This window comes from Rhinopithecus roxellana, chromosome 4 (genome assembly GCF_007565055.1).
Source record: "Rhinopithecus roxellana isolate Shanxi Qingling chromosome 4, ASM756505v1, whole genome shotgun sequence".
Lineage (NCBI taxonomy): Eukaryota > Metazoa > Chordata > Mammalia > Primates > Cercopithecidae > Rhinopithecus > Rhinopithecus roxellana.
In genome coordinates, this window is record NC_044552.1 from 146,452,077 (window position 1) to 146,477,791 (window position 25,715).

Sequence of the window (25,715 nt, forward strand, 5' to 3'; positions counted from 1 at the left end):
AATTATCCACTTGGAGTGCACCAGTTCTCTTCTCTGCCAGGGCTTGGGCTGATACAGAAGTAATCTGCTTTGGCATAGAATATGCCTTAATAGTTTACAAGAGGATATTTTCCCATTCTATAGGGGTTTTTAATGTTCATATGTCTTTTTTAAAACAGCAAAGGTATACATATGTAGTTACAAAAAAAAAAAAAAAGAGATGTGTAGCATTATAGAAAATACTCTTTCCTCAGATTCCTAATGTTTAGAAGCCAACTCTTCAAATTGGACCTAATAAATCACTCATGACTAAAGCACAATTTTAATGCAAGATGAATGGAATGCATAAGGCAGACCCCATGATTACTGCACACAGAAAGCCATTCTTGCTCTCTTCAGCCATGCTGATTCTATCCTAATTAGGATGCTCTAGGAAACTGAAGATTTATGTCTGGCTCAAGGTTTTATGAGCCCAAACCAAATGTGCCCGATATTACTGAATTTTATAAACATCAAGCCAAAGACAGCTAGTCACTTATATTTATGAGATATGTGGTGAAAGATTTGCAGTTAATCTACTGAACAGGAAATTGTCCGGTTTACGCACCTTGAGTGATCTTTGGCATTATTTTTCTATCTATTCTATCCCATTCTATAGCAAGAATATAGAGAAATCAATACTCCAAGTATTGGAGGGAGTCTAAATTGATTTAAAGTTAAGATTTTCTCTTAAAGATGTCAGTATAGCAATTTTGTCTTTAAGAATTTATCCTAAGGGAAACCCCCTTTGGGTTCCCTCCCATTGTATGGGAGCTCTGTTTTCACTGTGTTAAATCTTGGAACTGCACACTCTTCTGGTCTGTGTTTATTACAGCTCAAACTGAGCTTTTGCTCATTGTCCACCACTGTTGTTTGACGCCATTGCAGACCCGCCACCGACTTCCATCCCTCCAGATCCGGCAGGGTGTCCACTGTGCTCCTGATCCAGTGAGGTGCCCATTGCTGCTACGATCGGGCTAAAGGCTCACCATTGTTCCTGCATGGCTAAGTGCCTGGGTTCATCCTAATTGAGCTGAACACTAGTTGCTGGGTTCCACGGTTCTGTTCCATGACCCACAGCTTCTAATAGAGCTATAACACTCACCGCATGGGCCAAGGTTCCATTCCTTGGAATCTGTGAGTCCAAGAACCCCAGGTCAGAGAGCAAAAGGCTTGCCGCCATCTCGGGAGCAGCCTGCCACCATCTTGGGAGCTCTAAGAACAAAGACCCACTGGTAACATTTGGTGGCCCATACGGGGATTCTCCAAAGCGGTGAGTAGTGTGAGACCACTTCCACTTGCTATTCTGTCCTATCCTTCCTTAGAATTGAAGGAAAATACTGGGCACCTGTTGGCCAGTTAAAAACAATTAGCGTAGCCGCCAGACTTAAGACTCAGGTGTGAGGCTTCCTGGGAAAAGGCTTTCTAACGACCCCCAAACCTTCTGAGTTGGGAGCACTGGTCTCCCTGGAACCAGCTTCTGCTTTCACAATTTTCCTGGGGGAAGCCGAGGGCAGACTAGAGGCAGAAAGCTGTCATCCCGATCTCCCGGCGTAAGCCAGTTGAGATCATGGTGCAGCCAGAAGTCTGTACTCAATAGTTGCCTATGCGTGCGCCCCTGCCTTTCCTTCTGACCCATACCTCCTGGGTCCTGACCACAGCTTTCTTGAAAGTGTAGCCCCAAAATTCTCCTTACCTCTGAATCTACCTCCTCTGATCCCTGCTTCCTAGGTACTAATGCTTCAGACTTTCACTTCCTCTCCCAAGTATTAGAGCAAGTTGTATCTCCAAAAGGATCTAAGGAAGCTCTACACTTAGGCCCCTAGGCTATGAGCCCAGGGAGTCTCCTCTCTGGTGCCCCTCCCAATGTAGGCATACAGCTCTCGACATGGGCAGTTATGTGGGACCCATTCCCCACCACCCTTGCCAGGGTCTTAGAACTGATGATCTACTACTTTAACAACTGGATCTGGGTCTACAACAACATAATAGATCAGGATGAAACCATGCAATAGCCCTTGCAATACTCCAATTTTAGGAGTACAGAAACCTAATGGACAGTGGAGGTTAATGCAAGATTTCAGGATTATCAGTGAGGCCATTGTCTCTCTATACCAACCTGTACTTAACCCTTATACTCTGCTTTCCCAAGTACCAGAGGAAGCAGAGTGGTTTACAGTCCTGGACCTTAAGGATGCCTTTTTCTGCATCCCTGTACATCCTGACTCTCAATTCTTGTTTGCCTTTGAAGATCTTTCAAACCCAATGTCTCAACTCACCTGGACTGTTTTACCCCAAGGGTTCAGGGAGCGCCACCATCTATTTGGCCAGGCATTAGCCCAAGATTTGAGCCAGTTCTCATACTTAGACACTCGTGTCCTTTGGTACATGAATGATTTAATTCTAGCTGCCTGTTCAGAAACCTTGTGCCATCAAGCCACCCAAGCACTTTTAAACTTCCACGCCACTTGTGGCTACAAGGTTTCCAAACCAAAAGCTCGCCTCTGCTTACAGCAGGTTAAATACTTAGGGCTAAAATTACCCAAAGGCACCAGGGCCCTCAGTGAGGAACGTATCCAGCCTATACTGGCTTATCCTCATCCCAAAACCCTGAAGCAATTAAGAGGCTTCCTTGGCATAACAGGCTTCTGCCCAATACGGATTCCCAGGTATAGTGAAATAGCCAGGCCACTATGCACACTAATTAAGGAAACTCAGAAAGTCAATATCCATTTAGTAGAATGGACACCCGAAGCAGAAGCAGCTTTTCAGACCCTAAAGAAGGGCCTAACCCAAGTCGCAGTGTTATGCTTGCCAACAGGGCAAGACTTTTCCTTACATGTCACAGAAAAAACAGGAACAGTTCTAGGAGTCCTTACACAGGTCCAAGGGACCAGCTTGCAACCTGTGGCATACCTGAGTAAGGAAATTGATGTGGTGGCAAAGGGTTGAACTCATTGTTTACAGGTAGTGGCAGCAGTAGCAGTCTTAGTGTCTGAAGCAATTAAAATGATACAGGGAAGAGATCTTATGGTGTGGACATCTCATGATGTGAACGGCATACTCACTGCAAAAGGAGACTTGTGGCTGTCAGACAACCGTTTGCTTAAATATCAGGCTCTATTACTTGAAGGACCAGTGCTGTGACTGTGCAGTTGTGCAACTCTTAACCCAGCCACGTTTCTTCCAAACAATGAAGAACAGATAGAACGTAACTGTCAACAAGTAATTGCTCAAAACTATGCCACTTGAGGGGACCTTCTAGAGGTTCCCTTGACTGATCCCAACCTCAGCTTGTATACTGATGGAAGCTCCTTTGTAGAAAAAGGACTTTGAAAGGCAGCATATGCAGTGGTCAGAGATAATGGAATACTTGAAAGTAATCCCCTCACTCCAGGAACTAGCACTCAGCTGGCAGAACTAATAGCCCTCACTCGGGCACTAGAATTAGAAGGAAAAAAGGTAAACATACATACAGACTCTAAGCATGCTTACCTAGTCCTCCATGCCCATGCAGCAATATGGAGGGAAAGGGAATTCCTAACTTCTGAGGGAACACCTATCAAACATCAGGAAGCCATTAGGAGATTATTATTGGCTGTACAGAAACCTAAAGAGGTGGCAGTCTTACACTGCCAGGGTCTTCAGAAACGAAAGGAAAGGGAAACAGAAGGGAATCGCCAAGCGGATATTGAAGCCAAAAAGAGCCACAAAGTGGGACCCTCCATTAGAAATGCTTATAGAAGGACCCCTAGTATGGGATAATCCCCTCCGGGAAACCAAGCTCCAGTACTCAGCAGAAGAAATAGAATGGGGAAACTCACGAGGACATAGCTTCCTCTCCTCAGGATGGCTAGCCACTGAAGAAGGAAAAATATTTTTGCCTGCAGCTAACCAATGAAAATTACTTAAAACCCTTCACCAGATCTTTCACTTAGGCATTGTCAGCACCCATCAGATGGCCAAATCATTATTTACTGGAATAGCCCTTTTCAAAACTGTCAAGCAGATAGTCAGGGCCTGTGAAGTGTGCCAAAGAAATAATCCCCTGCCTTATTGTCAAGCTCCTTCAGGAGAACAAAGAATAGGCCATTACCTAGGAGAAGACTAGCAACTAGATTTTACCCATGTGCCCAAATCTCAGGGATTTCAGTATCTACAAATCTGGATGGATACTTTCCCTGGTTGGATGGAGGCCTTCCCTTGTAGGACAGAAAAGTCCCAAGAGGTAATAAAGGTACTAATTCATGAAATAATTCCCAGATTTGGACTTCCCCAAGGCTTACAGAGTGACAATGGCCCCGCTTTCAAGGCGGTGGTAACCCAGGGAGTATCCCAGGTGTTAGGCATATAATATCACTTACACTACGCCTGGAGGCCACAATCCTCAGGAAAAGTTGAGAAAATGAATGAAACACTCAAACAACATCTAAAAAAGCTAACCCAAGAAACCCACCTTGCATGGCCTGCTCTGTTGCCTAGAGCCTCACTAAGAATCCGAAACTCTCCCCAAAAAGCAGGACTTGGCCTATATGAAATGCTGTATGGACAGCCCTTCCTAACCAATGACCTTGCGCTTGACCGAGAGATGGTCAACTTAGTTGCAGACATCACCTCCTTAGCCAAATATCAACAAGTTCTTAAAACATTACAGGGAACCTGTTCCCAAGAGGAGAGAAAGGAATTATTCCACTCTGGTGATGTGGTATTAGTCAAGTCCCTTCCCTTTAATTCCATATCCCTAGACACATCCTGGGAAGGACCCTACCCTGTCATATTATCTACCCCAACCACAGTTAAGCGGCTGGAGTGGAGTCTTGGATATGTCACACTCAAGTCAAACCCTGGATACTGCCAAAGGAACCCAAAAATCCAGGAGACAACATTAGCTATTCCTGTGAACCTCTAGAGGATCTGCGCCTACTCTTCAAGTGACAACCGTGAGGAAAGTAACTGGAATCGTAGATCCCCATGGCCCTCTCGTCATATTCTTCTTTTTACTGTTCTCTTACCCTTTTCACACTCACTGCACCTCCTCCATGCTGCTGTACTACCAGTAGCTCCCCTTACCATGAGTTTCTATGGAGAATGTGGATTCCTGGAAATATTGATGCCCCATTGTATAGGAGTTTTTCTAAAGGAAACCCCACTTTCACTGCCCACACTCATATGTCCCTGCATTTCAGGCCATACATTTCATCCCTGTATCTTTAACTTCCTTGTTAAGTTTGTCTCTTCCAGAATCAAAGCTGTAAAACTACAAATCGTTCTTCAAATGGAGCCCCAGATGCAGTCCATGACTAAGATCTATCACGGACCCCTGGACCGGCCTGCTGGCCCATGCTCCGATGCTGATGACATCAAAGGCACCCCTCCCAAGGAAATCTCAATTGCATGACCCCTACTACACCCCAATTCTGCAGGAAGCACTTAAGAGCGATCATCAGCCAACCTCCCTAACAGCACTTGGGTTTTCCTGTTAAGAGTGGGGACTGAGAGACAGGACTAGCTGGATTTCCGAGGCCGACTAAAAATTCCTAAGCCTAGCTGGAAAAGGTGACTGCACCTACCTTTAAACAAGGGGCTTGTAACTCAGCTCACAGCCAGCCAATCAGTTAGTAAAGAGGGCTCACTAAAATACAAATTAGGCTAAAAAGAGGAGGTAAAGAAATAGTCAAATCCTATATCACCTGAGAGCACGGGGCAAGGACAATGATCGGGATATAAACTCAGGCATTCGAGCAGGGAGTGGCAACCCCCTTTGGGTCCCTTCCCATTGTATAGGAGCTCTGTTTTCACTCTATTAAATCTTGCAACTCCAAAAAAAAAAAAATTTATCCTAAGTAAATAATCACAGATGTGTGTAAAGATTTATTTATTCATATATTCATGAAGACAATATAAACACTCAATGAATATGCAATCTTAAAAATTATGTTATAGAAGAATGTATAATGGCATGGAAAAATGTTTATAAAATATTTTAAGTGTACAAAAGTAGATATTGAAAACATATGTAGGCTTCTGGTGTCAGCCCAAATGGAGTAAGCTGACTACAGCCTATCAATCCCACTGATTACAACTAAGAACTCTGAACAGAGTACAAAAGTCAACTGCCTGAGGACTTTGAAAAGTACACAATGACAGGTGCATTGGGAACTAAAGCAAAAATAAATAAGGACCCATAAAGGTACAGTTTGTGGATTTTTACTCTCCTTTTTTCCCCTTATTTGACCTGAGTGCAGACTGCATTCTAGAACTGGAAAGCAAGCACTGATAGCAAAAACTCCAGGAGAATCCCCTTCTTTCCAGTCTGAGGATAGAGGAAAAGTCATCTATCATAATCTCTGCTAGAGATTATGATTCCCTCTTTTTTTTTCCCTTTAGCATGAGTACCTAAAACCCCAAGAAAATCCATCTCAATGACCAGAGGAACCAAGCAAGAGGAAGTCCTGCTGTGTAACTGGTGGAGAGAAAATGTTTTTTTTTTTTCTCTCTCTCTCTTTTCTCCTGCTTCCTCACTGTGACGGCATCACCAATTGTGTGAACTGTATGACATCATGGGAGGCTAAAATTTTGAGAAGACTCTTTCTGACTGCAGAAACCATAAAAAAAGACATCTTGAGAGCTGGAGAGTATAAAAGAAATCACAAAAAGAAGAGCTGGAAAAAGGAAACTTGGTTGATTGCCTGCTTAAACAGATAAACAAAATCAACATTTCTCCATAGAATTTTAAGAGGACCTGGAGCCTCACCACATAATGTTTGATATGGTTAGGCTATGTCCCCACCCAAATCTCATCTTGAATTGTAGCTCCCGTAATTCCCACATGTTGTGGGAGGGCCCCAGTGGAGATAATTGAATTATGCGGGTGGTTTCCCCCATACTGTTCTCAAGATAGTGAATAAGTGTCATGAGGTCTGATGGTTTTATAAGGGGTCTTCCCTTTTGCTTGGCTCTCATTCTGTCTTGCCTGCTACCGTGTAAGACAGGCCTTTTGCTTTCCACCATGAGTGTGAGGCCACCTCAGCCATGTAGAACTGTGAGTCCATTAAACCTCTTTTTCTTTAAAATTACCTAGTCTCAAATATGTCTTTATCAGCAGTGTGAAAACAGACTAATACAATATTCAAAATGTTCATGGTATAATCCAAAATAATTTGACATACAAAGAGCCGGGAAAAATGGGTCAATATTAAGGGAAACCACAATCAACAGATGTCAACCCCAAAAGGACCCCAATGGTGGAATTATCAGGCAAGGACTTTACAGAAGCTCTTCAATAATTCTCCATAAGGTAAAGATGAACACTGTTAAAATGAATGAAAGATAGAAATTAATTGCTGAGAAATAGTAACCATAAAATGGAACCAGGTGGACATTTTAGAACTGAAATACACAATATTGGAAATTTAAAAATCCACTAGATGGATGCAATAGCAATATGTAGATGACAGTGGAAAGAGTCAGTGAATTTGAAGATGGACCAAAAGAAATGACACAATCTAAAGAAGAGAGAAAAAGAGAAACAGAAAAAAATGAACAAGTCCTCAGCAACCTGCGGAATAATAATCAAAAGATCTGACATGCATATCAGTGGAGTCCTGGAAGAGTAGGATCTAAAAAGAGTACTCTTTAGTAGCACTAAAAGAGTAGGATCCTCATCCGTAGATAGAGATGTATAAGAATAGTCATACTACATCTACCAAGTGTCAATATCAAGTGGCAGCTTCAAAGCCAAATTGGTGGTTGGATGTAAAGTGGAATTTTAATTGGCGGAAGAAGAGATGAAAGAAAGAGGTAATCATAGAAAAAATATTTGAAAAAATAATGGCTGAAAACTTCTCAAACTGAGTGAAAGACATAACTGCAGATTCAAGAAGCTCAGCAAAGTCCTACCAAAGTAAACTTATACAATCATACCCAGAAACATCATACTTAGACTGCTGAAAACCAAAGATGAGGAAAAAAATATAAAGGCAATTAGAGAGAAACAACACATTGTCTTTAAGAGCACAATGGCTTAAATAATTGCAAATTTCTCTTCAGAAAAATTCATTCATACAGTCTAGATGACAGTGACACATCTTTTAAGTGATGAAACAAAAGAACTGCTAACCAGAACTTTATGTCCAGCAAAAATATCCTTCAGGAATGAAGGCAAAACAAAGCATACTCAGATGAAGAAAAACCAAGAGACTTGTTGCCAGCAGATCTCTTCTTAATGAAATGCTAAATAAATTCTAAAGCTGAAGGGAAATGATATCAAAGGGAAATATCAACGTAAGAACTAAAGAGAGAGCAACAGAAATGGTAAATATCTGGGTAATACAATAGAGTATTTTACTATATACTAAGTTCTTTAACATATTTATTGTTAATAGCAAAAATTATATATTATAGGGTTCTCAAGTTATATAGATATAATGAAAATTACAACTATGACATAAATTGAGGAGGGAAAAGTGACAAGGCTTATATATTTCACTTGAAGTGATAAACTATTCTCTCTAAGTAGATTGTGTAAAGCTAGATTTGTATACGGTAATTACTAGAGAAACAACTAAAATAATTCAGAGATATACACAAACAGCCGACAGATAAAATTAAATACTAAAAAATATTCAAATAACCCAGAAGAAGGCAGGAAATAGAAGTGGAGGAACAAAAAAAAGGATAACAAATAAAAAACTAATAATAAAATGGTAGCCCTAAATCCAACTATTTTAATAATTACATTAAATGTAAATTGTACCTATTAAAGAATAGAGATTATCAAATTAAATTTTAAAAATAAGATGCAACTATATGTTATCTACAAAAAAATCACTTTAAATATGTTGATAAAGATAAAAGTAAAAATATGGAAAAAGATATACCATGCAAACACTAATATAAAGAAAGCTAGAGAAGCTATACTAATATCAGATAAAGCAGAATTTGGAACAAGGAAAATAATTATCTCGGAAAAAGAACATTGTATAGTGATAAAGGGTCAACTCACCAAGATACATAGCATTTCCAAATGTGTCTGTACTTTTGACAAGGTGTATGCTCCAAAATATATGATGCAAGAACTAATAAAACTGAATTAAGAAACAGACAAACCCACAATTATACTTAAGAGACTTGGATTCTCCTTTCTCAGTTAATGAGAGACCCAGAAAATAGGCAAGAATATAGAAGACCTGAATAACACTATCAACAAACTTCTCCTAGTTGACCTTTAAGAAACACTCCACTTACTAAAAGCAAAATACATATTTCAAGTGCACACTGAATATGTAACATGATGGTCCATATTCTGGGCCATAAAACCAAACTTAACAAATTTAAAAGAACTGAAATCATGCAAAGAATGATCTCTGATTGTAATGCAATTAAATTGGAAGTAAATCATGAAAAGATATCTGTAAAAAATATATCACCAGTGTACAACTCACTGTAAAAGAGAACCAAAGGAAATTTTAAAAAATATTTTTAATTGAATGAAAATGAAAATAAGATGTATTAAAGCATGAGATGCAGTTAAAGTGGTGCCTAGGGTAAAATTTTTAGCATCAAATGCTTATATAGGAAAGAATAAAGGGTTCGAATTAATCATGTAAGCTTCCCCATTAGGAAATTTGTTAAAGAAGAACAAAACAAACCCAAAACAAACAAAAGGAAGAAACTAATAAAGGTTAAAAACAGAAATCAGCCTGGCACAGTGGCTTATGCCTGTGGTCTCAGCAGTTTAGGAGGCTGAGCAGGGTGGATTGCTTGAGCTCAGGAGTTCAAGACCAACCTGGGCAACACGACAAAACCCTGTCCCTACCAAAAAGTACAAAAAATTGTCTGGGCATGGTGGTGTGTGCCTGTAGTCCCTGCTACTTGGGCGGCTGAGGTGGGAAGATCACCTAAACCTGGAAGGGGTTGAGGCTGCAGTAAGCCACACTCCAGCCTGGGTGACAAAGCAAGACCTTTTCTCAAAAAAAAAAAAAAAGAAAAGAAAAGGAAAAAAAAGAGAAATCAATGAAATTGAGAACAATAAAAATAGAAGAAAAATCAAAAGCTGATCTTTGAAGCAAATCAATAAAAATCTGTGTAACTCCTAGTCAGACTGATGAAGAAAAAGGAGATAAGGCACAAATTACCCATATCAGCAATGAAGTACTATTATCACTACAGACCCTACAGACAATAAGAAAAAGATAAGAAGCAAATGCTGAAAGATGAAATTGACCAATTATTTGAAAGATACCAAATCTCAGTTTTGAAAACTGACAACAACACTAATAGTCCTACATTTTGAAATCAACCAAATAGAATTTGTGAATAGAATTTTCCAATAAAGAAAATCCCAAGCCCAGTGGTTTTCACTGCTAAATTCTACCAAACATTCTGGAAAGAAGTAACACTAATTTTGCTTAATCTCTTCCAGAACACTTAAGAGGAATGAGGCCAACATATCCTAATATCAAAGCCAAAAACAAGAAAAGAAAAACACACTATTGACAAATTTTCCTCGTGAACTGAGAGGCAAAAAAAAACTCAACAAAATATTAGCAAATTAAATCCAGCTATATCTAAAATAAGCAATACATCATAACCAAGTAGCATTCATCCCCAAATGCAAGCCTGGTTCGAGTCAAAAATCATCACACATCAATATTTTAAATTACACTACAAAGCTATGGTAATCAAAACAATATGGTGCTGATATAAAAACAGACACATGGACAAGTGCAACAGAATCAAGAGCTCAGAAATGAAGTCAAAGATATATAGTCAACTAATTTTTGACGAAGTCACCAAAAGAACACAATAGGGAAAGGATAATCTCTTCAATAAATGGTGCTGGAAAAACTAGATTTTCACAGGCAGAAGAATAAAATTTGACTCTTCTCTTGCACCATATATAAAATTCAACATGAAATGTACAATCAACATAAATGTAAGGCCAGAAACTATAAAAATCCTAGAAGAGAATACAGGAGAATAGTTCCCAGAAAATGGTCTTGGTGATGATTTATTTATTTATTTGGATATCATACCAAAAGCTCAGGCCACAAATCAAAAGTAAATAAATGAGACTACATCAAACTAAAAGTCTTTTGCACAGCAAAGGAAACAAACAATAAAATGAAATGGCAACTTACAAAGTGGGAAAAATATTTGCAAACCAATATTTGATAAGGGTTTAATACTTAAAATTTATAAAGAACTGATATGACTCAATCATAGAAAAACAAATGACCCAATTAAAAACAGGCAAAAGACTTGAATAGACATTTGTCCAAATAAGACATAAAAATCAACAACAGGTCTATGAAAAGGTGCTCAATATCACTGATATAGTTTGAATGTGTGTTCCTGCCTAAATCTCATATTGAAATGTAATCCCCAATGTTGGAGGTGAGGCCTGGTGGAAAGTTATTGGATCATGGGGATTTCTCATGAATGGTTTAGTACTATCCCCTTTGCTGTCCTTGTGATACTGAGTGACCTCTCATGAGATCTGGCTGTTTACAAGTGTCTAGCACTTAACTCTCTCACCCTGCTTTTGCCACCTAACATGTAAGCTTCCACTTCACTTTCTGCCATGACTGTAAGCTTCCAGAGGCCTCCCCAGAAGTAGATGCTAGTGTTATGCCTCCTACACAGCCTGCAGAACCATGAGCCAATTAAACCTCTTTTCTTATAAATTACCCAGTCTCAGGTATAGAAATGAAAACCAAAACCACTATGAGATAGCACCTCACACCCATTAGAATGGCTATTATCAAAAAGTCAAAAAAGAAGAAATGTTAGCAAAGGTGTGGATAAAAAGAAACTCTTGTACACTGTTCGTAGGAATGTAGGTTGGTAGAGCCATATGAAAAACAATATGGAGGTTTCTAAAAAATAAAATTAAAAAAAAATAGAACCACCATATGACCCAGCAACCCCTCTTCTGGGCATATACCCAAAGGAAAGGAAATCATCATCTCAGAAAGATATCTGAACTCCCATGTTCATTGTAGCATCATTCACAATAGCCAAGATATGGAAACAACCTCTCTGATGATAGACACATGGACAATGAAACTGCAGTGTATATATACCTACAATTCAGCCCTAAAGAAGAATGAGATCCATTTGTCACAACATGGATGAGCCTAGAGGACATGATGCTAAGTAAAATAAGCCAGACAGAGAAAGAAAAATATTGCATGGTCTCATTTATATGTGAAATCCCCCAAAAAATCAAATATACAGAGAGAGAAAGCAAAACAGTGGTTACCAGGCACAGGAGTGGGAAGTGGGGAGGGAATGAGCAGAAGTAGGTCAGAGGATATAAAATAGCAGATATATACGATGACCAAGTCTAGATATCTAATGTACAAAATGAGTCCTTAGAACGCTATGTAATAAAATTGTACTGTACTTGGGATTCACGCTAAACGAGTGGCTTTTAGTGGCTCTTGCCACAAAATCAAAAAATGGGCAACTCTGTGAAATAATGGATATGTTAATTTGCCCCAATACAGTAATCTTTTTACCATCCAAACATATCCCATAACCTCATGTTGCATACCTTAAATATACACAATAAAATTTATTTTTAAAAAATTTGGAGAAAAGTCAAGAAAAGCATAGGACAAAATTCAACATCCACTTGTAGTTTTATCAAATCTCTCGGCAAACTTGGAATAGTAGGAAACTAACTCAACTGATCAACTGATAAGGGGCATAAACAAAAAAATCTATATCTAATATCATACTTAATTGCAAAAGACTACATGTTTTCCTCCTAAGAAAGGAACAAGAAACAAGAAAGGATCCTCCTAAGGATATCTGCTCTCTCCTCTTCTACCTGAAACCTACTGGAAGTCTTAACCAAGGCAATAAACCATAAGAAGGAAATAAAAGCTATCCAGATTGAAAAGGAAGAAATAAAATGTCTCTATTAACAGGTGACATGATTGTCTAAATAAAAAAAGAAACTCCCATAGAATCTAAAGCAAAGCTCCTTGAACTAATAAATAAGTTTAGTTAAATCACCAGGACGTAAGGTCAAAATATACAAATTAAATATGTGTCTATACACTAACAATAAACAACCAGAAAGTAAAATTTAACAAAACAGAACTATTTGTTTCACTAAAGAGGATATACAGATAGCAAGTAATCATACGAAAATATATTCAACATCGTTAGCCATTTGAAAAATGAAAATTAAAACCACAATGAGCCAGGAACAGTGGCTCATACCTGTAATCCTAGCCCTTTCAGTGACTGAAATGGGGGGATCACTTGAGGCCAAGAGTGTGAGACCAGCCTGGGTAATGCAGCAAAGCCCTGTCTCTATGAAAAAAAATTAAAAAGAAAAAATGATCTGAGCATGGTGGCACATGCCTGTAGTCCCAGCTACTCAGGAGGCTGAGGCAGGAGGATCAACTGAGCCCAGAAATTTGAGATTACAGTGAGCTATGACCACGCCACTGCACTCCAGCCTGGGTGACAGACCAAGACTCAGTCACACACACACACACACGCACACACACACACACGGAAAAAGAAGGCGAGGAGAAGAAGGAGGAAGGGGGGGAAGAAGAGGGAGATGGAGGAGGATCAACAACAACAAAAAGAAGAAGAAGAAGAACCACCATTACCCCCACCACCACGATGAGATATCACTATATACCAATTAAAATGGCTAAAATTAAAAATATTGACAACATCAAATAACTGGCAAGAATGGGGCTAAATTTTCTCTCTCACATATTTCTGGTGTAGATATAAAATGGTACAGCCACTCTGAACAATCATTTGGGAGCTTTCTATAAAACTAAAAATTGCAACTATCATAGAATACAGCATTTTTCTTCTTGGAAGTTTATACCAGAGAAATAAAAACTTATGGTTACACAAAAACCTCTGCATGAATGTCCACAGCAGCTTTATTTATAATAGTCCAAAACTGGAAACAATCCAGATATCCCTTAATGGATAAATGACTAAACTGTGGTGTATGCATACCATGTAATACTACTAGCAATTAAAAAGGAACAAACGACTGATACATGTGACACCTTGGTGACTTTCTAGGTAATTATTCTGAGTTTTTTAAAAAAGCAATCCCCAGAAGTCACATATGTAAGGTTATGGATACATAATATTCTTGAAATGACAGAAAGCATAGAAAGAACAAATTAATGACTGCCAAAGGTTAGGGATGGGGCAAAGGGAGAAGGTAGTTGTGGCCATAAAAGGGCTACATGAGGTATCTTTGTGATAATGGAAAGGTTCTGTATCTTTGCTGTTTCAATATCAATTATCTTGGTTGCGATATTATAATACAGTTTTGCAAGGTGTAACCACTGGGAGAAAGTGGGTGAAGCCTACACAGTATCGCTCTGTATTTCTTAAAACTGAAGTGAATCTACAATTATCTCAATTAAAATGTCAATTAAATATAAAAGGGTCGCTGCCGTTGAATTTTGTTGTCTCTAAAATTCATGTGGAAGCTTAATCTCCAATCTAATAGTATTAAGACGTAGGGCCTTTTAAGAAGTGATTGAGTCATGAGGGTTCTTCCATTAATGGATTAATGTGTTAATAGATTAATAGATTATCACAGGAGAGTTAGTTATCACAGGAGTGGGTCCGTCATGAAAGCTAGTTTGGCTCTCTCTCATATGCTCCTCTTGTCCTGTGATGCCTTCCAGCATGGTATGGTGCAACAAGAAGGCTCTCACCAGATGCCAACACCATGCTTTTGTACTTCTAAGCCTCCAGAACTGTAAGACATAAGTTTCTTTCCTTTATAAATTACCCAGTCTGTGGTATTCTGTGATAGCAACACAAAACGGACTAAGAAAATAAAAATTTCTAAAAAAAAATTAAAAATAACATTCACAATAGCACTAATCAAAAATAAAATAGGCATAAACCTAACAAAATACATCCAGAAACTAAATGCTGAAAACTACAAAACACCAATGAAAGAAATAAAAAATCTAAATAAATGAAGAGATAGGTCATATTCATGGGTTGGAAAAGTAAATACTGTTAAGATGTCCAAATTTCCCCAAATTGTTTTATGAATTCAATGAAATTCTACTAAAAAATCCAAGTACAATTATCTGTAGATATTAACAAGATTATACTAAATTTAAACAAAAAGGAAAATTAGAATAGCATAAACAAATTTTGAAAAAGAACAAAGATGATTCTCACTACTTGCTTTAAAGATTTACTATAAAGCTGCAATCAACAATGTGTGGTACCTGTGAAGAGACACATACATCAGTGGAGCAGAATAGAATCCAGAAACAGAAACACAAACAGACACACAAATGTAGTCAATTGATTTTTGACAAAGGTGCAAAGGTAATTCAAAGGCAAAATGACAATCTTTTCAAGACATGATGCAGGAAAAATTGCACAACATATACCAGAAAAAAAAGGATTATAGATAAAAACATAAAACCTAAAACTATAAAACTCCTAGGAGGTTCCACAAAAAGAAAAATGGTAAATTTTGTATCATCAAAATGAACTTTTGCTCATAAAAGACACTATCAATAAAATAAACTACAGACAGGGAGAAAACATTTGCAAATCACATATTTGCCAAAGAGCTTTTATTTGGCAAACATAAAATCTCTCAAAGCTTAATAATAATAAAACAACCCAGTATTTTTTAAATGGGCAAACTTCACAAAGAACATAAATATATTATTAAAAGGCACAGGAAAAGATAATTAACAACTTTAGTCATGAAGGGAACTCAAAACCACAATGAGATACTGCTACACACCTATAAGAATAGCTGAAACAAAAGAAAAATTGACAACGCCACACTCTGGATACAATGTGAGTTTCCATCTGTGGAGCTCTCACACATTGCTGGTGGTAATGCAACATGGCACATCCACTCTGGAAAACTGTGGGGGTCTCTTATATAGTTAAACATATACTTACCATATGACCAAGCAATCCCACTCCCAGGCACATGACCAGTAAAAAATGAAAACATGTTCATACAAAAACTTGTATGCAGATCTTTACAGCACCTTTTCTCGTAATCACCCCAAACTGAAAAAAGCCTCTAATGTACTTCAACTTGTAAACGGAAAAATAAAACTGGTACATCAATACCATGGAACACTACTCAGTGGTAAAATGGAATAAATTACTGATACATACAATAACATAGGTAAATCTGAATTGCTTTCTGCTAAATGAAAAGCCAAACTGAAAGACATACTGTATGCTTTATGTATTTTTCTAGGAAATGCAAAAGTATACGAATGGAGAATGAATCTATGGTTGATAAGATTCAGGGGAGGGTTCTAGTATAAACAGGCAACACAAAGGAATGCTTTTAGGTGACTGTGGTGGTATTTACACCATTCTATGCATCTGTCAAAACTTATAGTATTGTATACTAAAAGGAATAAATTGGCCAGGCACGGTGGCTCATGCCTGTAATCCCAACACTTTGGGAGGCCGAAGCAGGTGGATCGCTTGAGCCCAGGAGTTCGAGTCTAGCCTGGGCAACATGAAATCCCATCTCTACTAAAAATACAAAAAAATTAGCCAGGAGTGGCGGCATGCACCTGTAGTCCCAGCTACTCGTGAGGCTGAGGCAGGAGAATTGCTTGAACCTGGGAGGTGGAGGTTGCAGTGAGCTGAGATCGTGCCAGTGCACTCCATCCTGGGCAACAGAGCGAGACTCCATCTCAAAAAAAAAGGAATAAATTTTAGTGTATATGGATGAAAAATTTATAAAAACCATATGCTCATATTGAATTTTTTGGTTTTTTAACAGAAATATATATGAGTGAAAAGATAAATATCAAAATACTAACATTAGTATCTCTGAGTGATATCCATAATTTTAAAATAAGTTTTAAAGAATATGATTTTTTCTAATATCTGACTAAGTACGTACGAACACACATTTACATATACGCTGTAGTCTGACTCTCTCAGTATGTTCCTGTATGTACATAAAGTTCCAAAATTAATACCATCTTGAAGCATTAAAATGCTAAGATGCAAGGAAAATTAGGGAGAATTAAGATGGACTATATTTTCTTCCCTGTATTTCTACGGTTTCCTGTATTTGCACGAATTTTCTATAGTAAGTATGTATCACTTTTGAAATTAATTTTTTAAATTATAACACAGCCTGACAGACCTAAATATAAGTCAGTGTGAGTGGGCTAGTGCATTGTCTGACTTTGCAGAATTCCATGCTTCTGTCTCATATCTTGTTCAATTCCACAATGGATCTGATCAAGTGGTGACTCACTTTCCAAGAAAGCTCTGCTTTCACCGCACTCAGAAGGGCTACCCTGAGGGTGAGGCATGGACGCTTTAACTGTCTAACTACAGACTGCACAAGAGAGCTATGCTGTATGGAGTCCTAAGCAGTAAGATTTTTTCCAAGCATGCTTGGATCACATGAACATCTGATTCAATGTGGAAAATTGTAGTATTGTTCATGCTTCCACAGAAACATGTGACATTTCAGAAGAACACAGGCAAACAAATGAAAACCCTCAAGAGCAGTTACCAATTTTGCTAAATGTTATACCAGACATGGGGGAATGGCAGGAATGGGAAAAGAAGTGACCTCAACTAGTGGTCAGATGACTTTCTGTAATTTCAATACCATTTGCAACTAAAAGGGAATGGCTGATTATATCATCAACTATTTCCCCCACTCTAACAAAACCAGGCCCCTATTTTATGCCTGATCCAAAAGAAACATGCAAATAAGGTGAAGAGGATTCTATGCAAAGCATTACTCTCACAATTCTTCCTCCAGGTTAGGAAAAAACATTATTTGAGCCTTCAAGTTTATGTGCATATTTTAGGGTCAAGTCTGAGTCTCCTGAAGAAAAAGTTTGCAATTTTGCATTCTGTATAATATCCAAAACCCCCAAAAAACAAACAAACAAAAAAAAAACACAGAAAAAATCCACCTAATTTTGTACCCTGAGTATTCAATAAACTACTAGCCTTCACGTGGCACTGTGTGGTTTTGACTGGCAAAACTAAGTACATAATGACAAAGTCACATAATGACATGCAGAATCTCTTCTCAAGATATGTTATTTCCTATTTAAAATTAAGTCATGAACTAGAGCCAAGAATGTTTTATGATAAGTATATAAACAAATATAAGACTAACTCAAATGCAAAATATAGTATACTTAAGCAGCTCGTTTTCCCTCTTTAACATTTTTTAAATGTCAAAAAATCTCAGCATGTCTAAAAGCAAAAATGGTATCGTCCAGGTACACTTGACCATTTTCTGTTCTTTCAGCACCCCAGCTTTTTCACATCTGAGACTTTATTTATCCTGATATCTCTCTGGTTTTCTGAAATTCTTTTGCAATACAGATTTAGATAACAAAAATGTACCTAGATTATATTACCTTAAACTTCTACAAAAATTCCTTCACCTAGCCAAAATATAAGACCACACCTTTGGCTTTCATAAAACCATCAAATAAGAAACATTAACTGTAAACATTTTTCTATATGTTACACTAAAAACCAATCAAAGGCATTATCTACTGTGCTAACCAATGTTCTTTTTTTTATTTTTATTTACAGACAGGATTTGGCTCTGCCACTCAGGCTGGAGTGCAGTGGCACTATCATAGCTCACTGCAAACTCGAACTCCTGGGCTCAAGTCATCCTCCTGCCCCAGGACCCTACATATCTGGGACTATAGGCACATGCCAGCACCCCCAACTAATGTTTAATTTTTTGTAGTGGGAGCCTTGCTATGTTGCCCAGGCTGGTCTCGAACTCCTGGGCTTATGCAAGCCTCCTACAATGGCCTCCCACAGTGTTGGGATTACAGGTCTGAGCCACCATATGCACCCTTAATGTTCTTTAAACAAATATCTGAGTGATAAATTATCTTGAAAAGTCAGTGCCTGGAAAGAACTGTATTTTTCCCAATAAATTATTATACTTCCTTTATTTCAACATAGGGACAATACAATCAAATGTGTATTGTTTTTCACATTAGTTGCCCTGAAGATTATTTAAATTTGTTTCTCAATAGCAGTAACTAACCCATCTCTCGTATCTGAAACATACCTTTCTCTTTCTTTTATTTTCAAATTGTAATTTCTTACATGTTTTTGTTATATCACAACGAAAGTCAATCTGTAATATGTTTTGAAAATACGCAGAATTCAGGCCAGGCACAGTGGCTCGCGCCTGTAATCCCAGCACTTTGGGAGGCTGAGGCAGGCAGATAACTTGAGGTTAAGAGTTTGAGACCAGTGTGGCCAACAAAGTAAAACCCTGTCTCTACTAAAAATACAAAAATTAGCCAGGTGTGGTGGCGGGCGCCTGTAATCCCAACTACTTGGGAGGCTGAGACAGGAGAATTTCTTGAACCTGGGAGACGGAGGTTGAAGTGAGCCAACATCACCACTGCACTCGCCTGGGTGACAGAGTGAAACTCCGTCTCAAAAACAAACAAACAAACAAACAAAAACAAAGAAAATAGGCAGAATTCATATATTAAGACTGCTCTATAGGGTCCTACAATTAATCCATGTAAATTAAAAAACAATGTGGCTTAGAGCAGCATAGAAATCACCTGATGATATTATTAAAGTGCAGACTCTGATTCAGAAACTCTGGAGTGGAGCTGGAGATGCCATATTTCTCACAGGCACCCAGACAAAGTTGATCCTGCTGGTCCTCGGCCCACACTTTGAATAGGCAGGGCCTGAACAATATTCTGCCATGACATGAATGAAAAGCCAGTCCAGGAGGAATAATGGTATGATACGGCCCGAAGAGAGGATGACTCTCAAAATGGCCAGTACTACAAACTAGAGCCAATGGGATTCCCAGATATCAGTTTCAATCTTTAAAAATCAAGATATCTTAAATCCATCACCAATATTTTAAGTTTTCTAAAAAATCCAGTTCATGGTTTTCAAAGAAGTTGATTCTGACTCATCCGTTAGACACTCTACCATACACATATGAATAATGTTCTGGTTGATATATTTTTAAATTCCTATCATTTTGAATATTTTTGGGAGAAGACAGGACGAGAAAAGAATACTCAATGAAAATTTGGGAAAAGAAAGCTTCCATTTACTTAAACATTTACTAAACACCTATTATACTGCAAATACTACTTTAAGACCTCAAAATACATTTGCCTTTTTCTTTTCATTTATTTATGTTGGTTTTATCCTAATTCTTTATTATCTTTTGGGGCAATTATCATGTAACATGCAGCATAATCACTTTGCTAGTGAATGAGTGAATGAATCCACACCACTTGAGGAAAATTCATCAGCTGTGATATTGACTAAGAAAATGTTAATATTTGATCAACAGCTAGTTTAAATTTTCTTTCTTTCCAGCTTATTTCCAATTAAGTGGATTCCTTCTCCTGGCCTTACAGGTTACATAATGATAGTGTCTGAAATACTTCACAGTAAAGACCTAGTTTTTCCAATGTTATCCATATCAGGCCTCTAAGCTGAAGCTCAGCCATTATAACCCCTGCGACCTGCACACATACGTCCAGATGGCCTGCAGGACCTAAGAAGTCTGGGGCAGTCGAAAAACCACAAAAGAAGTAAAACAGCCAGTTCCTGCCTTAACTGATTAAGCAACATTACAACATTCCACCATTGTGACTTGCCCCTGCCCTACCTTAACGGATCGATCGACCTTGTGACATTCCTCTTCTGGACAATAAGTCTTATGATCTCCCCACTATGTACCTTGTGACCCCCTTCTCTGCTAACAATAAATAACCACCTTTTACTGTAATTTTCCATTACCTACCCAACTCCTATATAGCAACTCCTTCCCCATCTTCCTTCGCTGACTCCTTTCTCGGACTCAGTCCGCCTGCACCCAGATGAATTAAAAGCTTTATTGCTCACACAAAGCCTGTTTGGTGGTCTCTTCACACAGACACGCTTGACAGTCCAATCTTTACAGATTCTCATATTGCCCACTGTTACACGTATGTATGTCTCCACATAATTTCATGGTTGAAGTAGGAAAAAACTTGCCTTTTTGTTAAAGCTAAAATTAACCAGTTATCTACTATACATAAAGGGCTAGCTGAGTCACTGCATTTACTTCATATAAGTACAAAAACAGTTAAGTTTTTTTCTAAGTCAGAAACTTTAAAATCAAGTATACTAGTTTTCTATTACTGTGGTAAACAATTGCTATCAATTGAATGGCTTAAATGACACAAATTTATTATTTTACAATCTGGAGGTCAGAAGTCCAAAATACGCTAAAATTAAGCTGTCAGCAGGTACGTGTTCCTGGAAACTATAGGAGGAAAACCATTTTCTTGTCCTCTCCAGCTTCTAGACACCTCTCACACCCCTTGTCTCCTGGCTCCATTCTCCATCTTCAAATTCAGCATTGTCGAATCTCTCTACGACTTTCTTCCAGTCACATCTTCCTCCAACGATCTCTTGTCTTCCGTTTCCCTATTCCTTTCAAGGACCCTTGTAATTACATTGGGCCCAATGGGATAACTCAGGATAGTTACCCTATTTTAAGGTCAATTGATTTGCAATCTTAATTCCATCTGCAACCTTAATTTCCCTTTGCCATATAACCTAATGTATTCACAGGTTCCTGGCATGAGAATGTAAACATCTTTGGAGCCCCATTATTCTGCCTACCACACCAAGACAGTGTTCTTTTCCCATTTACTAGCTTCAATTTTCCAAAAACACCTTAGTTCTCTTACAGTTTCTCAATACTAGGAAAAGAAACCATTGGAGAATAACAGTATAAGATTACTGGTACCAACAATGTGCATTTCAGTTTTTGACCATAAGCTCTGAATCTACTGGAATGACCCTCACACCCAAAGAGAGATATGAATACAGCCAGAATGGCCACTGCCACATAACTGTGCTCCTGGATGCATGCAGCCTGAGATTCCTGACTCAGATCCTGGTAAACTGAAGCCATGGAACATGGAATCCAAGTGTGACTATCAGGATAAATGATTCCTGCAATCCAAGTTGGCTAGAAAAAAGGGCCTTCTCATTACAATTTTAAAAAGTTAAATCCTCTTGCAAAATTACTCCAATAAACTTAGACTCATTAATATTGTACAAGGCACTAGGTAATAAAGTTTACAGTCTTTTTAACATTAAAAGTGAAAAGTAAAATGGCTAAATTATAGTAGTCTAATCTTTTCATGCCATTACTGAGGATTGACAGGTTGGTTGTTTTAACAGCTGTACAATGCTTAAGCTCTAAGGATTCCAAATCTCAAGTAATAAAAAGAATAACACTTTGCGTGAATGTTTTTATGACTATATCTCAGACATACTTTCTCACAGGAATTCTTGGTTAAGTATTTCAATCAGGAGCCACAGAGTAAAAAATTACAATGGCTGGCTAAAGGTCCTATACAATCTGAAGCTAAATATGAAGCAAAGTAAATGTTTCACATTTGAATCTACTGTGTGACTTCAGGGATTAAAAAAAAAAAAAAGTCCTTTATGGGTGATTAGTATTTAAATCAGGCAAGTCCAATCACTGGATGCTAAAAGATAAATTATATGCCAGCATAGCAAGCTGACTCTACTATGGTCTCATGTCACACAAAGGTTATGGGAGGTATATTGTTTCTTCTGAGCCTTGTTTTTTAATGCACAGTAAGCAATGGCAATTATGAAAAGTAGGCATCTCTTGGGTTAACCAACACCCTCAATTTCTACCTCTGTTCACCTGCTGACTCCTCCCCTTGCTCCCACAACACAGCGTCTACTGTAAGAGTGGTGCTGAGGGCTGTTTCTAGTACCTATGGCTCTCACAGCATCTCTGTACTTTCGCCCAGCACTGCTCCTTAGCAACATTCAAATGGGCAAACTCTAAGATCTGACTTAGGAATGGGATAAGGCAGTGTCCCAAAAGGAGATTTGCTCACATAGACCCTCAAAGAATTCTGAAAATCTATGCACATATTTTTAAATAACAGCTCAACATCCTTAACATAGTTAAGTGTAAACACTTGAAAAAGGGACATCTTTCATGCGCTCTATGGCTGGTATGCTTGCTTCATATACATATGCATCAGAACCTCAGGGTTGCAGATTTAGCTCATTCAATATACGGAAAATGTCTGCTACACAACATAATTGGCAAAACCAATCCTCATTGACAGCCAATCAACCCAATAAGACTTTCTGTCAAGACAATTCCAACATTGTTGTTCAATCAAATATAAAGATAGTCCTGGTGACAGCCATCTATCTTCTGGAAGCTAAAAGGAACGGACAGAAAAACACACCCCAGAGCCTTGTCATGTGCTCCTCACTTGGATGAGTGGGGACAATGAAAGAATTGGCAGGCATCACCCATGTTCAGAGGAAAATTAGTTTCAAGCAGAGTTGGAAAACGAGGATCTGAAAATTAAAACCCTTGCAACATTCTATGCCCTGTGAAGTCTTGTGGGCCTAAGGGTATGTGCACAGTTTGGAGACTCCTGGGCAAAAGAATTGAAATTCCACTCTGAAAGCATCTAATATAATGCAAATATAAGGTGTTATTTTTAAACCAAAAGCCTCTCTGCATTTCTTTGAGGCATCCTAAGGCTTTGGAAATTTTTAAAACAGGTATCATGTTCTCTTCATCAGAATGGAGGGTCAAGAAGAGATTATAATCTTGCTGGTGTGGCCAACCTAGTGTATAGTCTTGGATAAACAGTTTAGGGAGTCCCAGGAATTGGTTCTACAATTTCTCTGAGTGCTTTAGAACTTCACTGCTTTTGTTTTAAGCCTCTTCCTAATAATCTTTTAGGGTGTGTCTTAGTCACCTTTACCCTGAAATTCCTAGGTCCATCCATGATGAGTTCATTATTGGGCCTTATGCCTATGTTCTGTTCTCCAGGGGGGTTGAAGAGGGCCTTTTACTGCCAGAAATAGAAAAACTTTCAAAATGATATACTAATAATAACCGGCACCTGTCAAGATTATCATATTGTGCCAACAGAGGAGCTGCTTATGCAAACTACTGTAAACTCGTACATCGGAAGACAGAGAAGTGTGTACAGTCACCTTGGAAATGCACTTTGAAAACCTCTGTCTCCTAACATTTACGGGGTAAAGGTTGAAAGTAAATTATTGACAAAGGGGGTAAAAAAAACAGATGCAAAGAAGACAACTTTATTAGGTGCTTTCTCTCCCTTATGAGAAGGATTTGATTCTTTCAGGTGAAGTTCCAAATCACTAGACAATACCCAGTTTCCTTCAGTTGCACCAAGTTCATCCCACGGTGGGTGCTTTGAAAAGCACCTTGAGGGCGAATGGGTCTCAGGCCACTCATGATCAAGTCCGATGCTTTTGTTAGTTGAAGATTCTTCCCGTGTCACCTCTTAGAAGCAGTTCGGTGTCCCCCTCCAAAGAGCCCACCACCTGGCTGCGCCCCACCTCCATTTGTCCCCCAGCTGCCAGGTAAGGGTAACCCAGCCAGGTAACGGTGAGTGGTTCAGAAGATGCCGCTGCGAGGGCAGCCAGGCCTTCACACGCAATCACTGGGGAAGAGGCGAGGACACGGGTGGATGCTGGAGGCGCGCACGTGCGCAGGTGCTCGCGCATCCGCGCGCGCGTGCGCGCGCGCGCACACACACACACACACACACACACACACAGAGGCACGGGGTGCGGGGCGAGTAGGGGGAGGGGACGGCCTTACCAGATCAATAAACGTCAGGAATTTCCAGCTCCCTCCGTAGGTCTGGTGCGAGGGCATTTCGATGGCCTTGTAGTTACACAGGATAGAGCAGTAGGACAGCAGGATTGCCACCCGCAGCACCTGGCAGGGGACAAGCGCCATGTTCGCCAGAGGCCTGGGCTGGCTGGGCGGCGAGGAGGGCGGGCGGGAGGGAGGGAGGGAGGCGCTGGGCGCGTGGGGGCGGGCGCCGTGGGAACACTGGCGCGGGGCGGGAGCTGGCGAGGGGCGGGGGCGGGGCGGGGCGGGGGCGGCGTGGGGGCTGGGCGCGCGCCCCCGGGGACTGGCGCGGCCGCGAGCGCCCGGGTGACCTGTACTGGCCTGGCGCGGTTTGCAGACGCTCTCCACTGCCGGCCACGGTCTGGCAGGCGGCGTGTCGTCATCTCTTTCGTCACCTTCGTCATTCTGCTCTTGCGATCGCAGGATCCCGGGACACCGGGCCGGGGCACCCCCTAGAAGTCCTAGGAGTGGGTGCGACCTCTGAGTGCGACGGAGCCTCGGGAAGTGCGCGCTGATCTCCAGGGGGAAGCGGGGCTTGTGGCTAGTGGGCGCTGGGCCGGGTGAGGGGGCGGGGAACCTGGATTGAAGGAGGGGACCCCAGTGTCCACAAATGTCCCCCCGCTCCTGGAATCACGGTGACCTTCTTGGGGTAGTTGCAGTTGGCCAAGAGCGGGTGACCCGTGCGGAGGGATCCAGTGGGGGTGTGAACGTGGGGTGTAAACCCGAGCACAGTCAGCCGCGAGTGACTTTTGGTATTTTGGAGCAATAAGGTTTTCAGTGTTGACTGACGACTGTCAATCACTAGGAAACTCTGCTTTCAATGGGTAGGCTACTCAGCATTTTTCCACCAGAGACTGATTAATGTCATATTAGCATGTAACATCAGCTAGGATATGAACTTTGGACAAGTGGTTTATAAATAAAAAGCTATAAAGTATTATCAAAT

General features: G+C 39.6%; 1 protein-coding gene across 15 annotated transcripts in view; it reads right to left on the reverse strand.

Annotated features, from left to right (window-relative positions):
* Positions 1-25,421, reverse strand: part of AIG1 (androgen induced 1) — a 279,442-nt gene extending 254,021 nt beyond the window's left edge. For 6 of the 15 annotated variants that reach the window (XR_004056907.1, XM_030929201.1, XM_030929202.1 and 3 more), the window contains exon 1: positions 24,734-24,942. Coding sequence is in view for 13 of the 15 variants with exons in the window: in XM_030929201.1 (XP_030785061.1) it covers positions 24,734-24,874 (141 nt within the window). In the remaining 2 variants the exon portion in view is untranslated. Of the gene's footprint in view, positions 1-24,177; positions 24,573-24,733; positions 24,961-25,080 lie in introns of those variants that run through there. The other 9 variants (XR_004056908.1, XM_030929203.1, XM_030929204.1 and 6 more) reach the window with 6 other exon arrangements.
* Positions 25,422-25,715: the final 294 nt, after the last annotated feature.